The following is a 25,066-nucleotide window of genomic DNA, read 5'->3' as shown; positions in this document are numbered from 1 at the left end:
CTGGATAAATGGTTGCACTGTCCAGTACTGTAGCCACTAGCTACAGAGCACTTGAAATGTGGCTTGTCCAAATTGAGATAGTATTATTAGAGTGACCAGTTGTCCCGGTTTGCCAGGGACTGTCCTGGTTTCAGCCCTGAAAGTCCTATATCCCAGGAAAACCCTTAGTTCCAGACAAACCAGGGTGGTTGGTCACCCTAAATGTGCTGTAAGTGTACACTACACACTAGATTTTGAAAATTTAGTATGAAAAATGTGTTGATTAATAAATTTTATATAGATTAAATGTTGGAATTAAGTAAAATATTAGCATTTCACTTGTCTTATTTTCTAAGGTGGCTACTAAAATTACATACGTGGTTCACGTTATATTTCTACCAGACGGCGCTGATATGTCGTATGCTCTCAACAAATGCCATTATCTTCAAGCCTCCCAAGCCCCTGCCTCCTTTCCTTAACTCTTCTTGAGGTATTTTCAACTTAGAGCCCCTCCCTCGTTCACCTACAGTTATCCTTTTTTAAAATTAGGTGTAGCCTGACTCTGAATGGTTTTGGGGAGAGTTAGGAATGTCTTGTTTTTGTCCAAAATCTTGTGATTATATACTCTCCTTTTAAAGGAGAGTCCATAGCTTTGTTAAAATTCTCAAAGGAGATTTGGTTCTCCTCCCCTCCCCTCATAAAACAAAACAAAACCAAAAAAACCATAGCAGTCCATTGTTGGTCCACACTGCAAAAGCCTGGCTTTTCTCAAGCGTGGAAAACATTTTGGTTCCCATCTGATGCACTTTGCTTATTGCTTGAGTGAAATTGGGATACTTTTCAAGTTTCAGTAAACTGTGATAAATTGTGTTGGATTTTGGTTTCCCTACCTATGACCCCATTCCTTTAGCCTCTGTTTATTTCTCCCCTTATTTTTTGCTTTCTGTGCCCAGGCACTTAGTTGCCTGTTGAGGCAAGAGTGCTCATGATAAGCTGTTTTGTTTTAGTTCTGCTGATTACCCATGGGTACACTGTGAATTTCGAAAGTAGATTAGTCATGTTTCAGGTTTGAGTGACTATTTGTTGGTATGATTATGGCAAGATTTTGGAGGGTTTTAAATTTCTTTTATGTAAATTCCTCCAAAACAACTAAATTCTGCTTGGAAGTAATCACTAATATCAGATGATGGGTAATCTGGTCCTTGCTGTTCATATTGCTGCCTTTGATTTAAATGAATAGCAGTGTTAAAATTTAATCATTTACGTTAGAAAACATACATAGAAAATCTTCATAGAATTTCAGCATTATAAGGACCCACCAGATCATCTCGTTATCCTAGAAATATTATTTGCTACTTGAAAAGTCTGTAGGAAGTTTGCATTGCATTCCTTAGTATTAGGTTCCAATGTCTTTTTTTCTCTAATATCACCTTTAAATGCTCTTACTTTAAAAAGTTAAAAGAGCTTTTTTTTTTTTTTAAAGTAACCATTTTATTTTATTTTGGCCCGCACCCCCTTGCATTGGAAGCGTGGAGTCTTAACCACTGGACCGCCAGGGAAGTCCCTAAAAGAGCTTTAATAGTACAAGTACTGCGTTGTCTATAATGTTATTCTGTTTCGATACACAAATCTGTCCTTCCCCAGTTACCTGCTTTTCCAGGTTGTAGTAGGACCTCAGAGGGACGGTGAGGGCTCTCTTCCTGTCCCTTGTTTCCTTTAGACCATCCAGGTGACAATGCCTGTCTTCAGGGAGCAGCAGAAGTAATTTGTTCCCCTGGGTTCCTTGTCATACAAAGTGGCAGGGCCAGGTGTTGACTTACCTGAACCACTTCCTTTACCATTTGGAACAGCACAGGCCCTATCTGCACGTCAGTGTGCAGGCATGTCACCTAACACAGGAAGAGCTTTGGATTATCCCCACAGTCTAGAATTTGGTTCCCATGCCACCTCAGGCCACCCTGCTTCACTGGACTGTCTTTTTTAGTGGCTCCTCGGTGACCCATTGTTTTCTTAGTGCAAATGGATAATTAGCATTCCTTGTGCACTGTCCTTTCATGCATTTCAAGATGGCCCCGCAGTCTTCTCCCAGCCTTCCATTCTTCAGGGCACCTGCCTTCATTTCCTCATAGTGCTGAATGCTCAGTCCCTCTTCATTTTTTGTGTACTTCATCTCTAGGACCCCAAATTAGTTTCATTGGCATTTGTCTGGCAAAAAAAATGAATGCTTTATATAGAGCAGATACACAGTTTCATAATTTGCCAAGTCTCTATCCATGTGTTACTGTTATTTGTATCTATTAGCACTCTTCAGCATTCAAGAAACCTGATAACACTAAGATTTTAAAATTTAATCTTTTATATTAGCAAGTATGTAATGAATAGCTCTACTTAGATGTTCCTAAGTCTGCATTTACTCTTTTTAAGGAAGGTCTGTCTGCAAGTTGCGTTTCTTAAATTCAGAAATGAACTTTCAAGAAAGGAGTGAAAATCAAAAATCCTGTAGCCACAGAAGCCTTATCTGTGGTAGAATTTGGGACTATCCTAATAGACTCTTTCCTTGTTTCTAAATCTTTATTAACAATGATGATAAATTTTGCTCAAAATCATCAGATATTCAGGAAGATAAGTTGGGTGACACCAAGTCAAAACCAAAAAGATGTTTCAGTGGTCCTTTCCCAGAAGTGTGTAACTTTTGCTTCCAGAGCTTTGGTGGAAATACTTCTCTTCCTTAAGTGTTGTTAAGATGTAAACATTAGATATTAAATAATAGCTGTGCTTTGCAGTATCTCAGCTATTTAGAAGCTATGTTAATAGTGTTTATTTTTATACTTCTTATAAGTACAAATTCATATTGTCCATTGTGGTGGGAAAAGAGTAAAATTTGTCATAAAACCTAATTCAACTCCCCTATTGCTATTTAATATCCTTGTAATCATGGATAACTAACCTGTTTACCCTTTTTGAATCTGAATTACTCATTTTTAATTAAGTGCTGCCTTCCTCACAGAGGTGAAAGGTGGTGTGTAATGAAATAATACCTATGAAAGCCTTTTGTAAACTGCAAATCAATAACCCTGTATGTTAATGGTATTACCATTGCCCACATGGGTAGTTTTAAGTGTAGATTTCACAAATGCAGGTTGGGGGAAGGAGTGGGAAGACCCCATATTCTTTCTTTTAATATGGGCAGAACTGAAGTAGCGTTATTTGGAAAAAAGATTTGGAAGATTAAGGATTCCAAGAAAAATGGAGGGCTTTAAAGTAAAGAAAAAAAAAATGAAAGAAAAGAAAAAAGCAAGTGGTTGGCCAATAGACCACAGCTATCCTCATCTTGGAAAACTGCTTTTTGCAGTAGTGCTGCTTTTAGATTTTCCCACCACTGTAGTTTGATGTTTCTCAAAAACTTATATTATCTAAGTCCATTTCCAAATTATACAGATCTTACCCATTGTTGTCAGACTTTGGGTTAAAATAATATTTTACAACTCTGAGAGTACTCAGGAATTTCAGAAATTCTTTGAACTGTAAAATACCACAGTAATTAAGGTGTAGATTTACAGAGCTACTACCTAAATGGAAAAAACACTACACATTTGGGTACTAATAAATGCGGATCTGTTGCAAAATCAAACTGTTGCTTTTGGTCATGCCTAATAAAGTGCATAGTAATAGAAGAACTAGAATATTTTGAAAGATGACTAAGTTCATTTAAAGCCTATGTATCATATGGATCATAGTAAGAAGAAAAGTATTAGATTAATTGAATATTTTGTTTACCTGTTTTTATATGTAAAACCTAGAGCCCAACATGCAATGCAACTTGTCTAAAATAACATTAAACGTCGTCCTTCTTTCCAGAGCTTTTACCCCAAATGTCTTTCACTAAGTAGTTTGTTTCTAGCCATCTAATTATTTCACACATCATGTTTTTTTCTTTAAAAAGGGTACATTCTTTTTATGTACCCTTTTATTTTTTTAGGTATGTTGTCAACTATAAGTGATTTAAAGCAAGAAATAATTAACATTTAAAACCTTTATATATATATATTTTTTTTATTAGGAGGAAAAGCATAGTATAAATCCAACTTAATCTCTTTTCAGTTTGGAACATCTTCCTTTCACAGTTAGGAAAACTATTTTATTTGCTTTGTAAGAAAACTCACTTTTAGTCTCACCTTTAATCAATGACATAGCCCAAATAATTAAATTTATTTCCTAATCTGGAAGTTTGGATTTGTCTCATCTCTCTCTGGTTTCTCCTTGGCTTCTAGTTTGTAAACCCCTTAGGCCAGGAATCCTGTTTCTTGTCTGTTAATGTTTCTTGTATATAGAACTGTGAACTCCTTCTGCATTGTGTAAGCATTGGTGGTTGTCATCTGCAGTGAATTATAGTCTTCGTTGGTCTCTAATGAGTTTAGTTATGGCTAACTCTTTCAGGCAATCGGAGTTGGTTTTAAGGGAATGGGAGATAGAACCTACTGTTTGATTAGTGACTGAAGAAAAGGAGCCACAACACAAATAACTCAATAGATGATTGCCATATCATTTCAGGTTTTTAAAGTACATGATGTTTTTTCTCTCCACCAAATTATCTTCCTAATTTTTTGGTTTAAGTTATTGTTTAAATCAAGTTTTATCCCCTATCCACGTGATTTGCCTGGAAGGGTGTTAAGGAAATTATATGCATAGCTCAGAATAAACTGAGTGGTGGTGGGAAGCTGAAGGTACAGATAATCTACAGAATGAATCATTTACAAGGAACTAATCAAGAATTAAATGCATATAGAAGTGAGCAAGCTCACTAAAATATGCACATACTGTCTGTGCCATCAGTATGTTTGAGACGGGCAAGTGTAGTATTCCAGTGTCACCATTGTCCCAGGGTGTTGAGAGCTCTGGTCACTTTGATTTTAGTTTCTTTTCTGAAATTACAACCTTTCCTATGCCTGAGGGGAGAAAATATAATGGTAGTTTGGGATCTGGAAGTGTCCTCTGAACATTGATCTTTCTATTTTGTATCACTTCAGCTTAATTTGGATGAAACTTTCTTTCTGTGAATTAGTTTATATGTGACTTGGTCAGAATTGCATGATATGGAGCTAAAACTTAAAGTATAACTTTTTCAGCTAGTGTTAGATGAGGTGATTACCACTTAAACAGAACTAGGTTTACGTCTTCCTGAGATGTAGGTCTTTGACTAACTCTCCTCAGTGCATGAAAGTGTGGCCTCTGATATTTAGCCCCAGATTTAGAAATTCAAAATTCAAGGACATACATGTTAATTCCCAGATTTGATGGCAGTTTTATAGATGGATTATGTAAAAAACCTGGCTTGGTGTTAGTAGCAAAACTGGTATCAGAAGGGGATTTTTTAGATTGGTTTACATCACGATGTTTAAATCTGTTTAAAATGCTCATATATATTCTGGTGTAAGATTGCCTCATTCCTAGCTGGCAAAATTAATTTAAGCTATATAAATCTCAACTGCTTTTACTCATCTTTTTATGCTTAAATAATCCAAATGTTTAGGAATTTCTACCTAATTTTTAAATGGCTAATTAGAATGAGATGGCCCCATATCAGATAGTAGGGACTTAAAAGACCATGTACTGGATGCTAAATTAAATAGAGAAATAATTCATTTGCACTTTAGACGTTCTTTGTTTTTTAATGAATTTCTCAGAAAAGGCAACCCTTTTGAGGTTTCTTTTTTTTTTTAACATCTTTATTGAAGTATAATTGCTTTACAATGTTGTGTTAGTTTCTGCTGTACAACAGAGTGAATCAGCTATATGTATACATATATCCCCATATCCCCTCCCTCTTGCGTCTCCCTCCCACCCTCACTATCCCACCCCTTTAGGTGGTCACAAAGCACCGAGCTGATCTCCCTGCGCTATGCCGCTGCTTCCCGCTAGCTATCTATTTTACATTTGGTAGTGTATATATGTCGGTTTCACTCTCTCACTTCATCCCAGCTTACCCTTCCCCCTCCCTGTGTCCTCAAATCCGTTCTCTACGTCTGCGTCTTTATTCTTGAGGTGAGTTTCTCTTCTACCATACTGAGCATTTGTAATACTGATGTTGTGTGTGTTTTTCAGGATTGGGACAGCTGCACTGGCGGTCCAGGTTGTGGGCAGTAACTGGCCCAAACCCCACTATACTTTGCTGATTACGGGCCTGTGCCGCTTCCAGATCGTACAGGTCATAAAAGAGAAGCCATATCCTGTTGCCAAAGTGGAACAGTTGGACTGGCTGGAGGAGTTTCCCAACACCTGTAAGACTAGGGAGGAGCTAGGAGAACTCTCGGAACAGTTCTACAAGTATGCGGTGCAAGTGAGTTGCTTTTAGTTTTTCCTTAAAACCCTCTTCGGTTTCTTTGTTGCCCTAAGATGTGATGAATTTGTTGAGTGGTGAAGTTTTCGGGCAGTATATGTTTAAGTGATTTCGCACTATATTATAGTACATTGATTTCAACCTGCTTTTGTCTGGGATTGTACCTAAATCATTCTAGGACATACTAGCCAACCCTTCCTAAACTTTTTCCAAAGAGTATTTCTAGAGTTTTCCTTATAATTTCCAGTGTCTCCAAACCAGGTAGTTATTAAACCTAAATAATCTTAAAAATTAAAATACTGTACAGAAGCTATTTGTCACTAGACTATTTAGGCATCAAATTATATGTTATGTTGGTTCAGAAGTCAGGATCACACTGTGAGTGGTATGGAAGATTAAGCCCATGGTTTCAAGTATGGCTGAAACCTTGATCCTCTAGAATTCTGGGAGGGAAGCGTATGCATGCGTATCCACAATCACTTAAACATCCCTTTTAATATAATTAGGCATGCATAGGCAGGTGTTCATAGCCTATGGTATTTGTACCTGATGTGGCATTTGAAGCTACACATTGCTAGTGTGGTGAACAACGATAGCAAAATAGAAAATTTGGCACTACAGCTGCTGTGGGGGCTGAAAGAGACTTAAGTTTGAGAAACAGAGTAAGTGAATGTGTTATTTAGGAGCGAAGAAAATAGAGGGGAAAATAGAATTTCTCTCCCTTTTCCCGAGTAATCCTCCCTGAGTCTCCGTTCTTCTGTTGGACATAGCTTTATAGCTTCTTTCTCTTGTTCTTTACTTCTCCCCACTATCAATCAACAAAAAAAATTTAAATATGTAAAGATTCTGTAATGACATTAAAGGGATTTTTTAGAGAGAAACATCACCATTATTTACTGCCATCATGCATCCAATTTTATTTTTGCTTGTCTTCTGGTCTTGGTTCCTATTCAGTCTTACGTTTTGTTTTCTTATCCATATCTAACTTCCGTATTAAGTACTTTTATGAATTCCATTGAGTTGGGATATCATAACTTTATCATTTCTCTTCTTAGACATTAGGATTGTTTCCAGCTAGTGCTTTTCTTCCATCCTCTCTACATCTTCTTCTACAGCCCTCAGCAGTAGACTTCTTCAGGAGCTTTCTAACTGATTCCTTCTAGCTGCTTCTCTTTCTCACCCACCTGTTCATTAATCCTTTCTAAATAAGCTTTGGGTATGCCTCTCCCCTGAGTAGAAGACTTTAACGGCTCTAGGATAAAGTTCACATTTCTTGGTATAACATGAAGGCCCTTCGCAACTCTAGTTACTTCCATTTATACCCAGAGTTCTAGCCACACTATATATGTCAAAGAGCTTCACATCTTGTTATTTCACGTCTCTGTGATTTTACCTTCTGTTCTCTCTGCTAGGAGTGCTTCTCCTTCTCTGAATTTTCAGATTTGACTTACGCTTTCCCAACTCCTGTAGGCTGTTAGTGCTCCTTTGCATGCGTATCCACAATCACTTAAACATCCCTTTTAATATAATGCTTATCACGCTGTATTGAAATTTGTCTTGTAGGTCTCTTTTCCCTACCAAACTTGAATTCATCCCTGCTTTAACCATGTTATACTGAGCACTTTATTGTGTCTGACAGATAGTTTGTACTCAATAAGTACTTGGAGAATGAGTTTTAACTGTTTTATTTTCTTAGAATGACTTCCTAGGAGAAAGAGTTTTCAAATTTTATTATCTACTTCTCCCACCTGGACAGCGTCATCATAATTATGCTTTAATTTTTTTGACTCTAGGCAGGTAACAGATAGGTTCCAAAATTACACTGCTTTTAGAGAGGTTTGATTATTTCTGGCATATGAAATCTCATTAGAGTGACTGTATGAGGATTTGGTACATCATCTGTGTTAGTCAGTATGGTGTTAGGTTAGTTTTGCTGTGTTAAGTACTCCAAAATGTCAGTCACATAACACGACAAAGGTGTATTTCTCACTCACACTTCATGCCCCAAACCAGCGAGTGTGGTGATCTAGCAATTAGAATCACCTCGGGACCCCGGTGAGTTGGAGATTCATTTCAAAACGTGCTTCCGTTATTGCTGAGGAAGGAAAAGGAAATGTGGCAGATCTCTCAATGGCTTTTGATGCTTCTGCCCAGAAGGAACTGTCACTTCCCCTCATGTTTCATGGTTCCAGGCAGGACCCATAGCCATGTACATCTGTATTCAAAGGTGAGAAGGAGCAGCCCTACCATGAGTTGAAAAGGAAAGGGCAACTTTGTCAATAGCCCCAGTGACTATCACAGTTACTGAAAGGTTGCCTTGAGCTTAATCTGTCTTAACTCCAGGCTATACCCTGGAAGTTGTTTTTAAAAAAATCATTCAGTCAGTGCTCAGATTCTAGTTAATCCAGTGTTCTACTAAAAAACAGTGTTTCAGCTACCGATTGGTTAATATAATAACATCAACCATGTGAAATTACCAGAATTTGATAATTACACTGATTGTGTAAGAGAATGCCTTGGTTCTTAAGAACAAGGGTCATGATGTCTGTGATTTATTCTAAAACATTCAGCAGTAATAGAGTGTGTGTGTGTGTGTGTGTGTGTGTAGAGTTGGGGAGAGAGAAAGCAGATGTAGCAAAATGTTAACAATTGGTGAATTTAGGGGAAGGAGTTTCTTGTACTATTGCAATTTTTCTATAAATTTTAATTTTTTTCCAAAATAAAACAAAATAAAATCACAGATTTACAAAGCCTTTTATAAACATTAGTATTATCCACTTTTTGAGCCATTTTTGCTTTTCATTCTGATTGACATTTTAAAAGTACTTCTCTTTTCCTCTGAGTCCTGTAAAAATGCCTGGACTCTAATAAACGGTGATTTTTCAGAAACAAAGACTTTCTCTGAGGCCAGAACATTAAACCTCTATGACGATTTGATTTTTTAAATTCACAAATAATGCCATATTTCATTAAAAAGACTTTTTTTTCCCTTGTAGTTGGTTGAAATGTTGGATATGTCTGTCCCCGCAGTTGCTAAATTGAGACGTCTTTTAGACAGTCTTCCGAGGGAAGCTTTACCAGACATTCTGACATCAATTATCCGAACAAGCAACAAAGAGAAGCTCCAGGTAACAGTGTTCCACTCTGGAATGCCACGTTGCTTTGTCACTTCCTATTCAGATCTAGATAGTAAGTTTTGACTTTCAGGTAAGATACTGGAGACTCAGAAGTAGTTAAGATGCTTTTACGAGGATTAAGTTGACTTTTAAAGTGATTGCTTTACGTTTTTGTATACTTAGGCCGTTCTTTTATTTGCATTATCAGTACTGGTAGTTTGTCAATTTGTGAAAAAAGTTAAAGCTAGAATAATAAAAAAGGTAAATATTTAATTTAACTTAAATATATAAATATGCTTTGTCTCACTACTTTTTAAAAGTGTGGAGCCATGACCTTTCCCTTGTGTATAGGCCTGCTTTGTTAGAATTCTTCACGATTCTTACGTTAACCATCCCTATGATGCGATATTTATGATTTTTTATGATTTTCAATTTCTGTTTATTTAAAGTGAAATGAGTTTCAAAGACACTTGAAAAATAATCCAAGTGCGGACTCTTAGATTTGAATGTCTTTCCTGCAAACTATAAAAGTTTTCTTGCACACTTATTTTTGTAGTATTTTTAAGCAGTCTGCTTTATTGAATCTTCCTAGAACATTAAAGTTAGTTTTCATTGAAACAACCCTCCTTATTTATTAAAGAAATCCCCAGTTTATTTAATACTTCAGTCTAACAATTATACTAGCAAGTGCAACTAATGCAGACAGGCTGGGTTTAAACACAAGAATTCGGTTCAGCTGGTAGGAGCAGAGAAGGCAGGAGCTCTAGAGAGTGACCTGGCTGTAGGCTTAGCAAGAGTGTTATACTGAAGGACCGGAGAGCATTAGTCACTCAGACAAATCGTTAGTGGAGGTTGGTTAAAAGTGCTCCTAGTTTCTTGTGTTTGTAAAAATTTAATATTTTGAACCTAAAGTTTGTATAGACCTAATATGTAGACTGGGCTTTAAGAGAATAATTCCCAGAAAGAGTTGACATAAAATGTGTTTTGTTCTTGCTCTTGGAACAATACATAAGGCTTCATCTTTAAATGGAAACTCAAGGTATTTTTATTCTTGTCTTTTTTAGGATTCTGGTATTTGTGTCAGATTACCTTGCTGATAATTTGGTTGTGTTAGCCATAGTGTAGCTGTGAATATTGATAGAATTGTCTTTTCTACTCAGTTTAAGTCATGAGTCTTGACTGCCTTGTTTTTGGAGCATGTGTTTCTGAGAGAGAGATGCTATACATTTCCTCAGATTTTAGATGCTGTGAGTCTGGAGGAACGGTTCAAGATGACCATACCACTGCTTGTCAGACAAATTGAAGGCCTGAAATTGCTTCAGAAAACCAGAAAACACAAGCAAGATGATGATAAGCGGGTAAATGCTTCTTTTAATCCATTTCTTCAGGTTCCTAGTTGTTTTTGTGTGATGTGAGATTCAGGTGTGTTTTTTTTGAAGAAAAAAAAAATGGGGGAATAAATAAAGAAAGTAACAAGAAGAAACAAGTTCATTGTCTCTTACACTCAAGTTACTGATACAATTTTGAATTTTAGTTTGTTTCCCTCTGCTACTTCTCCATGTCTGGATCTTTTTTTTTTTTTCCTTTTAAGCATGTAGACATTTTCTCATTTTTTGTTTTTGTTTTGGTAATCATTGAAAGGGATAGTTTACTAAGCCATTTTTCTTTCTGCCAAACATTGTGTGATGTTTTCAGTATTTTAAAAATTAGCAAATAACCACGATGAGTGTCTTTGAGTATGACTTTTTTTCACTGTATACAGTATTTATTAAGAACATACCACAAAATTGTTTCCTAAAAGGACTGTGTCAGTGTGTTGTGCCATAATTTGGCTTTCTTAAAAATTTAATTGTTTTTACTTTTTAAAGTTTTTTGGCTGACTTTTTTGTTTTAACTTATAAACGTTTCAATTTTCATATACAAACTGTTAGTCTTTTCCTTTCTTCTAAGCTTAGAGTCCTCTATCCTCCAGGGATTTGATAATATCCACTTTCCTTTTAGTTTTCCTTTTGTTGATTTTTAAAAAGTATTTAACTTTTTAACCTATATGTATCTTATTTTGCTCTGTTAATAAGGTAAAGATAGCAGTTATATTTTTTCCCTTTTTATTTGACTTAACACCATTATCAAATAATCCTTCACTTCTCTATTGATTTGTGCATTTATATGGATGATGCAATCTGTCTGAAGACTGCTTTGAGCTGTTGGTTTTACTGTTGTTATGTGTGGGCAGAGTTAGGATCAGGAAAATGTATTTGATGTGGACAAGAGTGAAAATGATGGTTCTCAGAAGGCTGTTGGAGAACCAGAAGGCTGTTGGAGATTAAGTGAAAGGTTGAGAATAATGTTACAGATTTGATGGTGATCAGCACAGAAACATTCCTCCATTGAAGAGAAGACATTGTGGAGACAGAAGAGCAGACGTGAAGGATTCCTCCCTGGTGGGACTAAAGAAGGAGCAGGAAAGTAGGCTGAGAATGAGAGAGATGGGAGTAGCTTATCTGGTGGTTGGTGTTCTAGAATACCATGCCATTGAAAGCAAACACCAGAAATCTGAATTATTTCTGGCTTGAGATCATATCAACTCAGTTATTTATTTTGTGCAAAAGGACAAGCCAGTGCATACTCTGCATTGGGAGACAGAAAACTTACAGCTTGCTAGCAACTAATATTACCATTGCTTAAAAAGAAAGTTGCTCCAGAAAATTATCAAACAAGCAACAGTTACTTGAAAATGTAGGAATCAGAGGACAATTTTTGGAGTTTGCCTAAAACTGTCTCCTTGCCTATTCCCCAAAGAGTTCAAAAGTTCTCTTTTAGCAGCTGGGGAAAAATTGCATAAAAAAGTAATTTTGTCTCAGCAATGAAATAATTGATGTGCTTTTAAAAAAATCTCACTTACATATTTTATTTTTAGTTTTTCATACTTTAAAATATTTTATTAATTTTGTCTGCTAATGACTTACATAAGAATAAAAGTATGTATTTAATATTTCTGTTTCTATAAAATTACTTTTTTTTTTTTACTGTTTTATGTTTTTAACTTTATATATTTGAATGTATTAAATAGGTAATGTCATAGGTTAAAAAATAAATTCTGAGACATTTAAATTAAATACCAGTATACCATTTTGCTCCAGTAATGGCTAGAGTTGATTCATGATATTAATGAGTTGAGAATTTCAAAAGAGCAGGTAATTTTAAAATATGATAGAGAGTCATGGAGAAAGAGAACTTAAATAAGACCATTTGACCTGGCAAAGGAGAATGTTGTTGGATTTCAAAGAACAATTTCAGCACAATGGAGACAAAAGCCAAAGTACAAAGTACAAATTACTAAGTAATTGGTAAGAAGGGGGAAGTGGTGGTTAAAGCCTCTTGTTGGAAAAGCAGAACATCACAAGCGATGTAAATAATGTATAGTTAACTGGAAGGGACCATAGGTAAGATAAAATATTTTGAAAGGAGGAAGACTTTTCTATGTGTTGATGACAAACAGAATAGAAGCAATGGTGGAAAGATTAAAGATGTTAGAGAGAAACTTTTCAGTGTAGGGGGAAAAATGGAATTTATTCAGTTGCCAAATGGTAAGTAGTCGTAAGTTTATCAAGAAAATAGTGGCTGTAGTAGTAGCTCAAGAAAAGACAATTCTTAGATGTTTTAATTATTTCTAGTAGCCAGTTCCTTGAATTTTTTTTTTTGTCTCATGCTGGTAGTGTTAGCGTATATGGAAGAATCATGTCCACCTTATCTTGGTCTGCTTTTTAAATCCTGCTCCCTCCATATGTGCATGTGCATCCTACTTATTCTGAACTTTAGTTCCTAAAGATTTAGACTCTAGCCATAAAAATGTATATGTCTAGCTCGATACTTCGTTTCCAGTTTATTTTGACATGTGGTTTTACTTCTCTACTTTATGCTTTAGATTATAGCAATACGCCCTATTAGGAGGATTACACACATCCCAGGTACTTTGGAAGATGAGGATGAGGATGAAGACAATGATGACATTGTCATGCTAGAGAAAAAAATACGAACATCCAGTATGCCAGACCAGGCCCACAAAGTCTGTGTCAAAGAGATAAAAAGGTAAATTGTAGAAGCTGTTCATTCACTAGTATTTTCATTTTGCTTATTAACGTTAAAAATTGTTGCCCATGGAAATGAATCTGCTACTTTGCGTTACAAAGCTGAGTCATTTGTTTCATATTCTTTCATCTTTCTCCTTTTCTTATATTTAGTATAGTCATGGACCACTCTATTCATCTTACCTTTCCATTGTCAACTCTTATCTCTTATATTTCTTATCTTTATGGCTTTCCTAATTCTCAGGTTATAGCTGTGATCTGTGGAGTGCTTTTTCCTCTTCATTCCTCCACCGGAATCTGATTCTCAAAATGTTCTTAATACTCCTGAATCAACACCACTTTCACTAGTCTTTTCCTCAGATGCTGAGTATAAATGATACAACTCTTCCACCTACTGTATGCTATCAAACACGATCACTATTGCAACTGCCTTTTCATAGTCTTTTTTTTTTTAATAGATCTTTATTGGAGTATAATTTCTTCACAATACTGTGTTCGTTTCTGTTGTACAACAAAGTGAATCAACTATATGTATACACATGTCCCCATATCCCCTCCCTCTTGAGCCTCCCTCCCATCCTCCCTATCCCACCCCTCTAGGTCATCGCAAAGCACTGAGCTGATCTCCCTGTGCTATGCTGCTGCTTCCCACTAGCTAACTATTTTACGTTCGGTAGTGTATATATGTCGGTGCTACTCTCACTTCACCCCAGGTTCCCTCTCCCACCCTGTGTCCTCAAGTCCATTCTCTATGTCTACCTCTTTATTCCTGCCCTGCAACTAGGTTCATCAGTACTGTTTTTTTTTTTTTTTTTTAGATTTCATATATATGCATTAGCATAAGGTATTTGTTTTTCTCTTTCTGACTTACCTCACTCTGTATGATAGACGCTAGGTCCATCCACCTCACTACAAATAACTCAATTTTATTGTGTCTTTTTATGGCTGAGTAATATTCCACTGTATATATGTGCCACATCTTCTTTATCCATTCATCTGTTGATGGACATTTAGGTTGGTTCCATGTCCTGGCTATTGTAAATAGTGCTGCAGTAAACATTGTGGTACATGTGTCTTTTTGAGCTATGGTTTTCTCAGGGTACATGCCCAGTAGTGGGATTGCTGGGTCATATGGTAGTTCTATTTTTAGTTTTTTAAGGAACCTCCATACTGTTTTCCATGTGGCTGTATCAATTTACATTCTCACCACACCCTTTCCAGCATTTATTGTTTCTAGATTTTTTGATGATGGCCATTCTGACTGGTGTGAGGTGACACCTCATTGTAGTTTTGATTTGCATTTCTCTAATAATTAGTGATGTTGAGCATCTTTTCATGTGCCTCTTGGCCATCTGTGTCTTCTTTGGTAAAATGTCTATTTAGGTCTTCCGCCCATTTTTTAACTGGATTGTTTGTTTTTTTGATATTAAGCTCCATGAGCTGTTTGTAGATTTTGGAGATTAATCCTTTGTCTGTTTCATTTGGAATTATTTTCTCCCATTCTGAGGGTTGTCTTTTTGTCTTGTTTATGGTTTCCTTTGCTGTGCAAAAGCTTTTAAGTTTATGTCACATTTGTTTATTTCTGTTTTTATTTCTGTTACTCTAGGAGCTGGGTCAAAAAAGATCCTGCTGTGGTTTATGTCAGAGTGTTTTTCTTATGTTTTCCTCTAAGAGTTTTATAGTGTCTGGTCTTACGTTTAAGTCTTTAATCCATTTGGAGTATATTTTTGTGTATGGTGTTAGGTAGTGTTCCTTTTCACAGTCTTAAGACCATATTTTGGGCTTCCCTGGTGGCGCAGTGGTTAAGAATTCACCTGCCAGTGCAGGGGACACAGGTTCGAGCCCTGGTCTGGGAAGATCCCACATGCCGCGGAGCAACTAAGCCCGTGCGCCACAACTACTGAGCCTGTGCTCTAGAGCCTGCGAGCCACAACTACCGAAGCCTGCGCGCCTAGAGCCTGTGCTCTGCAACAAGAGAAGCCACCATAGTGAGAAGCCCACCCACCACAGTGAGAAGCCCACACACCACACCACAACAAAGAGTAGCCCCGTCTTGCCACAGCTAGAGAAAGCCCACGCGCAGCAATGAAGGCTCAGCGCAGCAATGAAGGCTCAACACAGCCAAAAAAAAGACCATGTTTTGCTTAGAAACAATGTTTATTCAGTTACTGTTTTCTTCCTTAGATTATAAACTCTAGAGGGTAGGGACTGTCACTTTGTCTTTGTACAAGAGAACCTTGATGACAGGATAGGGTACATGGATTGATTACATTTTCTGGATAATCTCAGGGTTAAATAGAAAACCAATTTTTCCTTTCCATACTTGTAACGTTGTAACTATATTGCATTTTCTTTTATGAGTGAATTGTAATCAACCTAACTGAATGCTCAGTAACTGAAGATTTGACTTCTGAGGTTCACAGTTAAGAATATAAATGTTGTTGAGACATATTTTATATTGACTCTGACATTAGTTAATAAATGTAGAACATCTGTTGTGTGCAGAACACCTTATTACGCACTGCATATATTATGGAAGTTGCAGTTTTTTATTATCTGGTGAGGTGACTTCATCTCTGATACAAAATAATATGTAATTATTGTATTAGGCACTTAAGTAAATCAGTGAGGAAGTGTGACTTAGACCCTCCCTGTGAGATACTGATACTGATAAGGCCATATTTCAAGGATAGAATCAGATATAATGTTCCCCACCAGTTTGCAAGTATCTGTTTAAAACAAAATAATCATTTTATTAACTAGATTTTTAAAACCTTTTTCAAATTTGTTTAGCCAAAAATGCATGATATATCTGACCATGAAAGGGAGATATACTTGGTTTTTCTGTTTTACAGAATTTTTCTATGTTCTTGAACAGGTTTGCTATGTATTCTTTCCATACAGGCTGAAAAAAATGCCTCAGTCGATGCCAGAATATGCTCTGACTAGAAATTATTTAGAACTTATGGTGGAACTTCCCTGGAACAAAAGTACAACTGGTGAGCAAACAAAATAACACCTTTTTTTGCAGTCTAATTGTCACTCAGGAAGCTCAAGCAAATTCTGTTGAAATACTCCCCATTGATTATCTTCCTGTTATAGTAGTTCATGATGTAAACTATTTAGAGACTAAACTTGTGTCATCTAGGTTTTAGGATGAAAAGGAAAAGAAGGTGCTTCATGGAAGTACCTTTCGCCTAATTTTGGAGGAAGTAAGATTTTCTATAATTGGTGAAATATGTGTTTCTCAATACCAATAGTTAGACAATAAACTTTTATATTTATGTGCTCTTTGTCAGGAACATAGGAAAACAAAACAGTTTTGAGGTAGTCGGCAATAAGTGCCAACTCAGTACTAGAGACAGTAAATCTTTTATGTTTTCTAAAGGAAATAATTACATATAAAGACAGGATAACAGTGGAACAGTTTTATCATTTGGAAGTTTGTTTTTCTCCCACTAGAACTTATTTAAAGAGTTTAAATTCTTTTTCTCTCTCTATCCTTCAGTAAAACTTTTCTACCTATCAGGAGCATTTTATACCAGTTTTCTTATGTATTTGTTATGTATTTTCTCTTGGGGTAAGAAATATACTCAGTCGTCTTTCAGAATCTTCAGAATCATTTTATTTGCTTTTATGTCTGTTATTGGACACTCTTTTGTCAAGTTTACATACAAGGTTTGTTGAGTTCAGCAGGGGGTTGATTGCCTGAACTACTTTTGGCATAAGAAGAGCTATATGGTTGACTTTTGAAAATTGAACAGATATATTATCCAGGCTAATAAAACTCTTACATTTAAAACAGTGCTAGAAATTTTGAAGCATTAGCCCTAAAACACACGTTTATGCCCCACATGAGGTATGATATACATACTAGATTTCAGGATGTTGAATTTTTAATATTAAAAAATACTTTCCTAAAAAAATACTTTTCAGTTACTCTACAGAGGACCATGCTCTCTGGTATTGAGCATTCAAAAAAATTATTTTTGTCTCAAAGAGGGCCCAGAATGAAGCATATTTGTGTTAAATTAACTATGCTGGGGCAGTGTTAAGGTTAAAACAACCCTATTTTAATTAGTTTTTTTTGATAGGCTCACTTAACACATTAATGTGTGTGGCTAAAATTTTATATAAATGGAATGATATAGTATGTGCCACCTCCCTTTTTTTGGTTCTTTCACTCAGCATAATTATTTTAAAGCTCATCCATGTTACTGCATATATCAGTAATTGGTTTATCCATTTACCTGTTGTTGGACATGTGGGTTGTTTTCTAGGTTTTTGGCAACTGTATATAAAGCTGCTATGGACTATGTTGGTACATTTATTTCTTAATTTATTTCATGTTTACATTCATGACAGAATATTGCCTTCTAGTTGACGGTGTTTTACCAGACAAACTGAAGCTGAATTTCTTGGTTTAATTCTTAATTCAAAATTTTCTAGGAATGCCGTAGTAAGATGAACGCAGGGGAGCATGCATTCCCATTGAATTAGCCCCTAGTTGTCACTTGGTCAGTTTGAGTGCTGATGTCTGTCTGGATCTAGCTGGGCTGTTAGGAAATACATTTTGGTTCAGATAGTCTTCGGTCAACTCCTTACTCTCCAGTGCCTGCTTTTAAGTGAAGTGGTCCTATTCTGTGAGATTTGGAGAGGGTCCTGCTGCCTGTTAGTTTAGACCTGGGAAAGAAAGTTACATTTAAACTTTACATGTTTAACTGCTCTGATTTCATTTCATCTGCGTGAAATGAAACATCTTCCATTTTGGTGTGTGTTTGATGGGTATTTGTTCGTGTCACTGATGGAGTGGTGGTAATTTCCAAACCCTGTTATTTTCTCTTTTGACAGTAGGGCTAGTGCACAATGTGAAGCAGCATATCTAGGTAACTTGGTAACACCAAGGGTCTTGTTTTGAAATTTTGGTGTTCTTTTGGTAATGTTTTTCTGTGCTTCAGGATTTATTTTAACTAATGACTTAAGAGAAATGCAGGGTGTATGTAGCATAATGGCCTGAGAATATTAAAATTGCAGGTTTTATTATTTGCTATTAGTAGCCTAGTAAATCGCTCTTGGCTTCCTCCCCTCCCCACTTGTCCTATTTGTAAAGTGAAATTAATTAGTAACTAGGAATTTTTGTCAGGTTCATACAATGTAATTGTGGAGAGTTGAGGGCAAAATGTTTATTTGAATGCAGAGTGCTAGCTCCCATTCTTCACTGAAATAACCAAGAAAATATAAAAACAAGGCAAAGCTTTTTTTTTTTTTTTCTTTACAACTCAGAGAGTTTCTGCTGGATGTGGTCAGCATTAGAGATACATAGCACTCATGTACCCATCACGAAAACACTTCTCATTGTTCATCATTTCAGTGGAGAACTGAAGATGGGTAAATTGTGGTATAGAAGTAGTCATGTTGAGCTTCTAAACCAGTACTATATAGACTTAGGTCTAAATAGTTATGAGTAAGATCATAAAACTGTGAAAATGTCTTTCATAATTCTTGAAAAGGGAAGCTTACCTAAGTAGAGATTATCAAAAGCAGAAAGGAAAGCAGAGAGGAACGAGTTGGAGGAAATAAGTTTGTTGATTTTCCATCTTGAATGGAGGGAGCCAGTAGATACCATTTCGATCTTCTAATTGTAAATAGAGAAATATATGTTCATGTAAGTTTTAAATTTTTTATGTTTAACCACAAGTATTATTCATAATAGGAAACATACATTCTGAATCATTAAAAAGAATATTCAGAAAAGATGCATCCTGTATAGAGAAGATATACAACAATACGTAACATGGACATTATCTTTCCTTAAAAGTTTGAAAGAACTTTTAAAATTGTCTTTACGTGGCATATTAGAAGAAATTCCTTCACTGTTTTCATTTTTTTCTAAAGTACATAGATTTCTATTCTTAGTTTACTAAATGTTAATTAGGAATGGATGTTGCATACAACAAGTGCCTTTTTAGGTACGAAATGACATTTTGATGGAAAGTGTTTCTCTTTGGACATGATGATATAATAAATATGTTGATAACTGAATATTGAACCATCTTTGCATAACTAAAATAAATCCCACTGGGACTTAGTAGATTACTCTTTGAATAGATTTGATTTACAAGCATTTTAATATTTAGAGCTATGCAAAATGGAATTGGTCTGAAGTGGTTTTTTTTTTTTTGTTTACTATGGTAGGTTTTAGTGTCAGGGTTAGCATCATGAAACAGGAAACTTTCTATATTTCATTTATTCATATATTCATTGGTTGGCTTCTGAAGCCAGGAAAGGGAAAGAAATTTTATTCTTCCCTTTCCAAATCACTCAGCCAAGACTCTGACTAAAATGAATAGTACTGTAATTAAATTACATACATTACTGCTTACCTGGGTTTTTGTAGACTAGCTTGGGAACCAAACTACCATTTAAGGCATTTTTTTTTTTTCTTGTAGGAAAAATGTATAACAGGTTCCAAATAACTGATTGAAAGAGTGGACTTGTGTGTGTTTTTCTCTTCCGTTTTCTTCCTTCACTGTCAGTATTGTGGCTGTGGATTATCCTCTAGCTGCCACCCAGCTGATGAATTCCTTTTGGCTTCCATGACCTAGTGTTTAATCTGTGATTATTTCAGAGCCTGAAGCACATCAGTAAACCTAATGAAAGCTTGGCTCTAGAAACAGGGCCTAATTCATACATTTCTGGTGAGACTTGAATGGATAGAACTTAGGCAGTTCTTTATGTCTTAATTTTTTTTTTTGACCCAGCCCTTCTGTTTTAGAAGATTAGGTGAAGGAAATAATTACAGATATATGTGGAGATTTAGTTACAAGGATGCACAGTGAAACATGCTTTATAACTGTAAAGATTTGTGGATAACCTAAATGCTCAGCAATAGGGAATTAGTTAAATGAGTGTGGATAATTAAATAATGGAATAATATGTACCCACTAAACTGTTACTGAACAATACATTTGACACTGAAAGATGTCTGTAATATATTAAGTGAAAAAACATTTTACAAAACTTGAAGACCCATATAATCTTAGTTTGAAAAATAGCTATGTAAGCGTGTGTGCACGCATAAACACACACACACACACACACACTCACACCCCCCCACACACAGAACCTGGAATAATACATACTGAAGTGAAGGTAGTGATGTTCTCTAGGGGAGAAGTGAAATTATGGGTAACTATTTCCTTCTTTTTTTATTAGTGTCATAGGGTTTTCTGGAATGAGCATATATAACTAATTGTAATAAGAAAAAAACACTTAAAAAAAAAGAACAAATGCCAGCACAAATAGAATATGTAGAAATTATGTCTCCATAGAAATAATGTGTATCTAGAAAATCATTCCAAATGAAATGAGTATTAACTCCTTGAGTTTTTAATTATGTAGTGTCTACTATTTCTGTAAGTACTAAATCTTTTTAAGCAGGAAAACCAAGTCCGGGTCTCCCTGAAGACTCATTTAGAAGAAACCAAGCCTGTTCTTGTCACATCTTTTTTCAAAAAACTATTTTGACTCTTAGCAGCCTGGAAAGGAGTTCTCCCATTGAAAAATTCCACATGCTCAGATTGTTTCTGTTGGGTTGCTTGACAGACCGTCTGGACATTCGAGCAGCTCGGATTCTTCTGGATAATGACCATTATGCCATGGAAAAATTGAAGAAAAGAGTGCTGGAATACTTGGCTGTCAGACAGCTGAAAAACAACCTGAAGGGCCCCATTCTGTGCTTTGTCGGCCCTCCTGGTGTTGGTAAAACAAGCGTGGGAAGATCAGTGGCCAAGACTCTGGGCCGAGAGTTCCACAGGATCGCGCTTGGAGGCGTGTGTGATCAGTCTGACATTCGAGGACATAGGTAGAATACTTCTCTCGATTTAATCTCTGATTTCCTTCCTTTTCATTTGTCTAGAGCCCCCCCCCCCCAAAAAGCCAAGGCATAATGTATATCTTTTTCTTAAAGGGCTCTTTGTGTTACCTTGAATGGAAAGGACATTTATGGTACTTACCTGCTAGCCAAAGCCTCTACCGTCAGGGTATACCCAAACTAACCTTGATGTCTGTGTGACGGTGGACGGGGGTGGGGGTCTGTGCCTCAGCTTTCCTGGAATCTCATTTGAATGCAATTATAAATTAGTTATAATTAAATATTATATTTTTATATTCATTTTGGCCCAATAGCATTTCATAAATAATGACCCATAACTTTTAGAGTTTAAGGAATAAGTGCAATAGCAGGCAAGTAGGAGGAGGTAAGAAATCTTTGATGACAAATTTATTATGTTTGCATTTTAAACTTTCTTTCAAGGAGGCTGGTTTACAGTGTGAGTATGAATAATAAGGAGAAAAGATAATTAAGGCTTTGCATTTTTGACACCCTTTCTATAAAAATACATTAAACTGTAAGAACTGTGTCTCTGATTAATCTGACATTATTAGAATGAGATTTGCATGTTACGTTCATTGTTTTGTTCTCGGTGGCTCATATCGGAAGATGCTTTGGGAAAGCATGAACCTCTGTTTCATAGTTGCAAGTTGTGAGAAAACATTCCTATAGCTTATGTGTTAAGGAACATTTAAAAATGTAGAACATTTAAAAATGTAGAAATTATGAACTGCTTAAAAGAATATGATGTTGTATACCTGAGACTAATATGATGTAATATGTCAATTATATCTCAGTTAAAACAATTTTTTTAAAAGAAGGCATGTAGCTTTAAGTAGAAAGTAATTGAACTGAGGATAAAACTTCTAACCTCAAGATCATAAACTCGATCTTAAAGTTGTAAAAGCATTGCAGATTATAAATGGGGGCTTTGGCAGGCATGCCAGTGCAAGCAGTGGACAACTGCAAGTGGCCAAGGGTAATTTAAATGCATATTTACAGTTTGGTGAATATGGATTAAACTTGGATTGTGGGGAAAAGAAAAGAATACGATGCTTTTATAACATCTTATTTTCCATTTGCCTTATTCATGGGATCCTTAGGCAGGGATGGGAAACTATTTCAGAAACTTTTTCATGAAAAATGGTTCTTTTTATTCTCTTTTATTTGCTTATTTACAATTCTTACGCATTGAAGAAAAAGCATCCCAAGATTTTAGTAAATAAGCAATGAGGACTGCAAATTAGGTCAGGGAATTGATTTGGGTCAGTCTTTCTGGCAATTCAAATCATGTTTTTGTTGCCTAGACTTTCTTATTCTCACATGTGCCACTAGAGGCTGTAGTTTGCTTTTGTAAAGAAATTGGCATCGTGGACCAATCCTGGAGAAGCTAGATCTAGGGCCTAAATCTTCTGATTTATGCTACAGAGCTTTAGGGAGGTGTTCTCCATGCAAGAGACTTGATTCCTGCACTCAGAGTTGTCTCAGTTTATTTCTTCCTTTTATTATCTGTGGCACATATTGTGTGATATTTGATGGAATTTAGAGAGTGAGTTTGTGGAGTTACTGTCATGTGAAATTAATGTCATGGGCACATGACATGTAGGTATTTGTCCTTATTTCTTCCTACATTGGTATTGATTATTCAGTAAGGCTTGGAGAGTGCTTAGTGCCCAGCACACACTGAGCGTTCAATAAAAATTAGCTTTCATTATTATTTTAATTCTCAATTCTCAGGAGGACAAGTTTAGATTTATAAGCTTCAATATGACTTTTTATAAAATTCAATCTGATTCTTAAATTGTACCTAAAATATCCTGTTTTGGGCATTATTATTTAATTTATGTGGCAGAATTGTGGAAAATATATTTTTATGATACTTGCTGGTAGGCAGTATATAATGTCATAATCCCCACCACTTCTTATGAGCATTGTTGGGTTTAAACAGATCTCTGTTTTAAATTTTTACTGAAACTGATAGACCTAAAATTTGTTCTCTTTTTTTCAAGTGAGTATCCTTTCGTGTGTGTGACTATTGTTAAGAGGATTGAACCTAAAGAAAATGAGAATTTATTTTCTTTATGAGTCTTTTGTGAAAGGAGCTTGTGTATTTGCCTAAAATATGTGTAAATATAAGCTTCTTAGAAATGTGTGGTGCGAATTGAGGTTATGATTGTTGCCAAATAAAAGGTTTGTGGGTTTGTCTATGACTCATTCTACTAAGCCTGATTTTTGATACACCTTGCTGGTAAGCATGTACTCACTAGCCATCCCTGTACCAGATGTTTCACTAAACACTATAGCCATCTGCCCTTGTGCTATTGGGGACTTATTACCCAGCTACCCACTAAATTATCAAAGCCTGGTGAAAATTTCTGTTTGAAAACCTGTTTGGAAGCAGGTGGAGCGTGGGGTGTGGTGGTGAAGGGGAGGGGGTTGAGAGCAGAGTATGCGCTTGTGTCAGAGTTGCGGGTTGGAGGAGGTGATAGGAGGGGAGAGAACAGTAGAGGATTATAGCACAGCCACGGGGTGGAGTGTGTGGGCATTTGGGAACACCCAGGTCTTGGCATTTAAGTACCGGTCACATGCTCACAAGTAGAGTTCATGCAGAGTTTTGTTTTTCCGCAGCCTGTGAGTAGGCACCACTGTTCTGCAGCCTTAAAATAGCCAAGGAAAAACAGAGCTGCGTTCTGTTATCTATCTTCCTTGCTTATTCTCTTGATTCTGTCACTCACTTTCCCCATTTTCCCACACATGGAGCTCCAGCCTTTTGGTAGAAGTACCTGTTTATGTGGAGGAAGGTGCTAATAAGTTAGGAATTTATTTTAAAAACAACCTAAGATATGTCTTTTAGAGTTAAAATGATAATGAGGTGAAAGATGGGGAAGAAAAAAAAAAGACTTGGTTTACATTTAAATCTTAAACTGGGAAAATATAGTGATCTGACTAAATATTGGCCCATTGTTTTGGTTCATATTATTTTGAGTGGATTAAAGGAAGAATAGTCATGTTTATGCTCCATATTAGCTAATGCATTTTTTTCAATTTAACATTTCTCATTATCTCCATTGAGATTTTTCTCTCTACTTTTATAAGCCATAGAATCTCTGTTCCCATCTATCAGTTTTTACGACTTACATTTTTATATTTAAATATTATATTTAAATAATTTAAATCAGTTCATAGACATTAAGTATAAAGTGACTTCTTTTAGGATGAAGTTTTATGAAATCATGTTTCTATAACGATCTTTTTTCATTAGCTGTTCCTCTGAAATATACTACTGTTGCGATATTTCTCAAGTTATTGTTGAGAGTAACTGGAAGTCACTGACCAGCTGTTTGTTCAGATGATAAAGTTCTATCATTGTAAGGAATCCTTGGCTCAATTCTTAAACAAGATGAGAAGAAAAATGAACTTTTCTTTCCACATTGATAAATTTTCATGTGTAACCTGAAATAATGATGTTTTAAATAAATTTGCTGTTTCATTATTAGTCTCTACAAGGGAAAAATACCTGAAGCAGCAAGCCTTTAAAATATTCTTAGCATGGTATGCCAGACATGTTACGGTTTGCTCACTAGCCTCCTTTATAACCTATATTTGTATGCAGCTCTTCTTTGCTTCCGAAAAACTTTCAGGTTATCTTGAGGCC

At 35.9% G+C, this 25,066-nt stretch overlaps 1 protein-coding gene across 1 annotated transcript in view; it reads left to right on the top strand.

The window, feature by feature from the left end:
- The window catches only part of LONP2 (lon peptidase 2, peroxisomal), a 95,881-nt gene that overhangs the window by 1,151 nt on the left and 69,664 nt on the right, over nt 1-25,066 (top strand). The window contains exons 2-7 of the mRNA XM_061174273.1: nt 6,082-6,316; nt 9,313-9,444; nt 10,668-10,790; nt 13,358-13,521; nt 16,425-16,519; nt 21,126-21,384. Coding sequence (XP_061030256.1) covers nt 6,082-6,316; nt 9,313-9,444; nt 10,668-10,790; nt 13,358-13,521; nt 16,425-16,519; nt 21,126-21,384 — 1,008 coding nt within the window. The remainder of the gene's footprint in view (nt 1-6,081; nt 6,317-9,312; nt 9,445-10,667; nt 10,791-13,357; nt 13,522-16,424; nt 16,520-21,125; nt 21,385-25,066) is intronic.

Source organism: Eubalaena glacialis, chromosome 18 (genome assembly GCF_028564815.1).
Source record: "Eubalaena glacialis isolate mEubGla1 chromosome 18, mEubGla1.1.hap2.+ XY, whole genome shotgun sequence".
Lineage (NCBI taxonomy): Eukaryota > Metazoa > Chordata > Mammalia > Artiodactyla > Balaenidae > Eubalaena > Eubalaena glacialis.
Note: the sequence above shows the minus strand (reverse complement) of the source record. Positions and strands in the feature narration are given on the sequence as shown.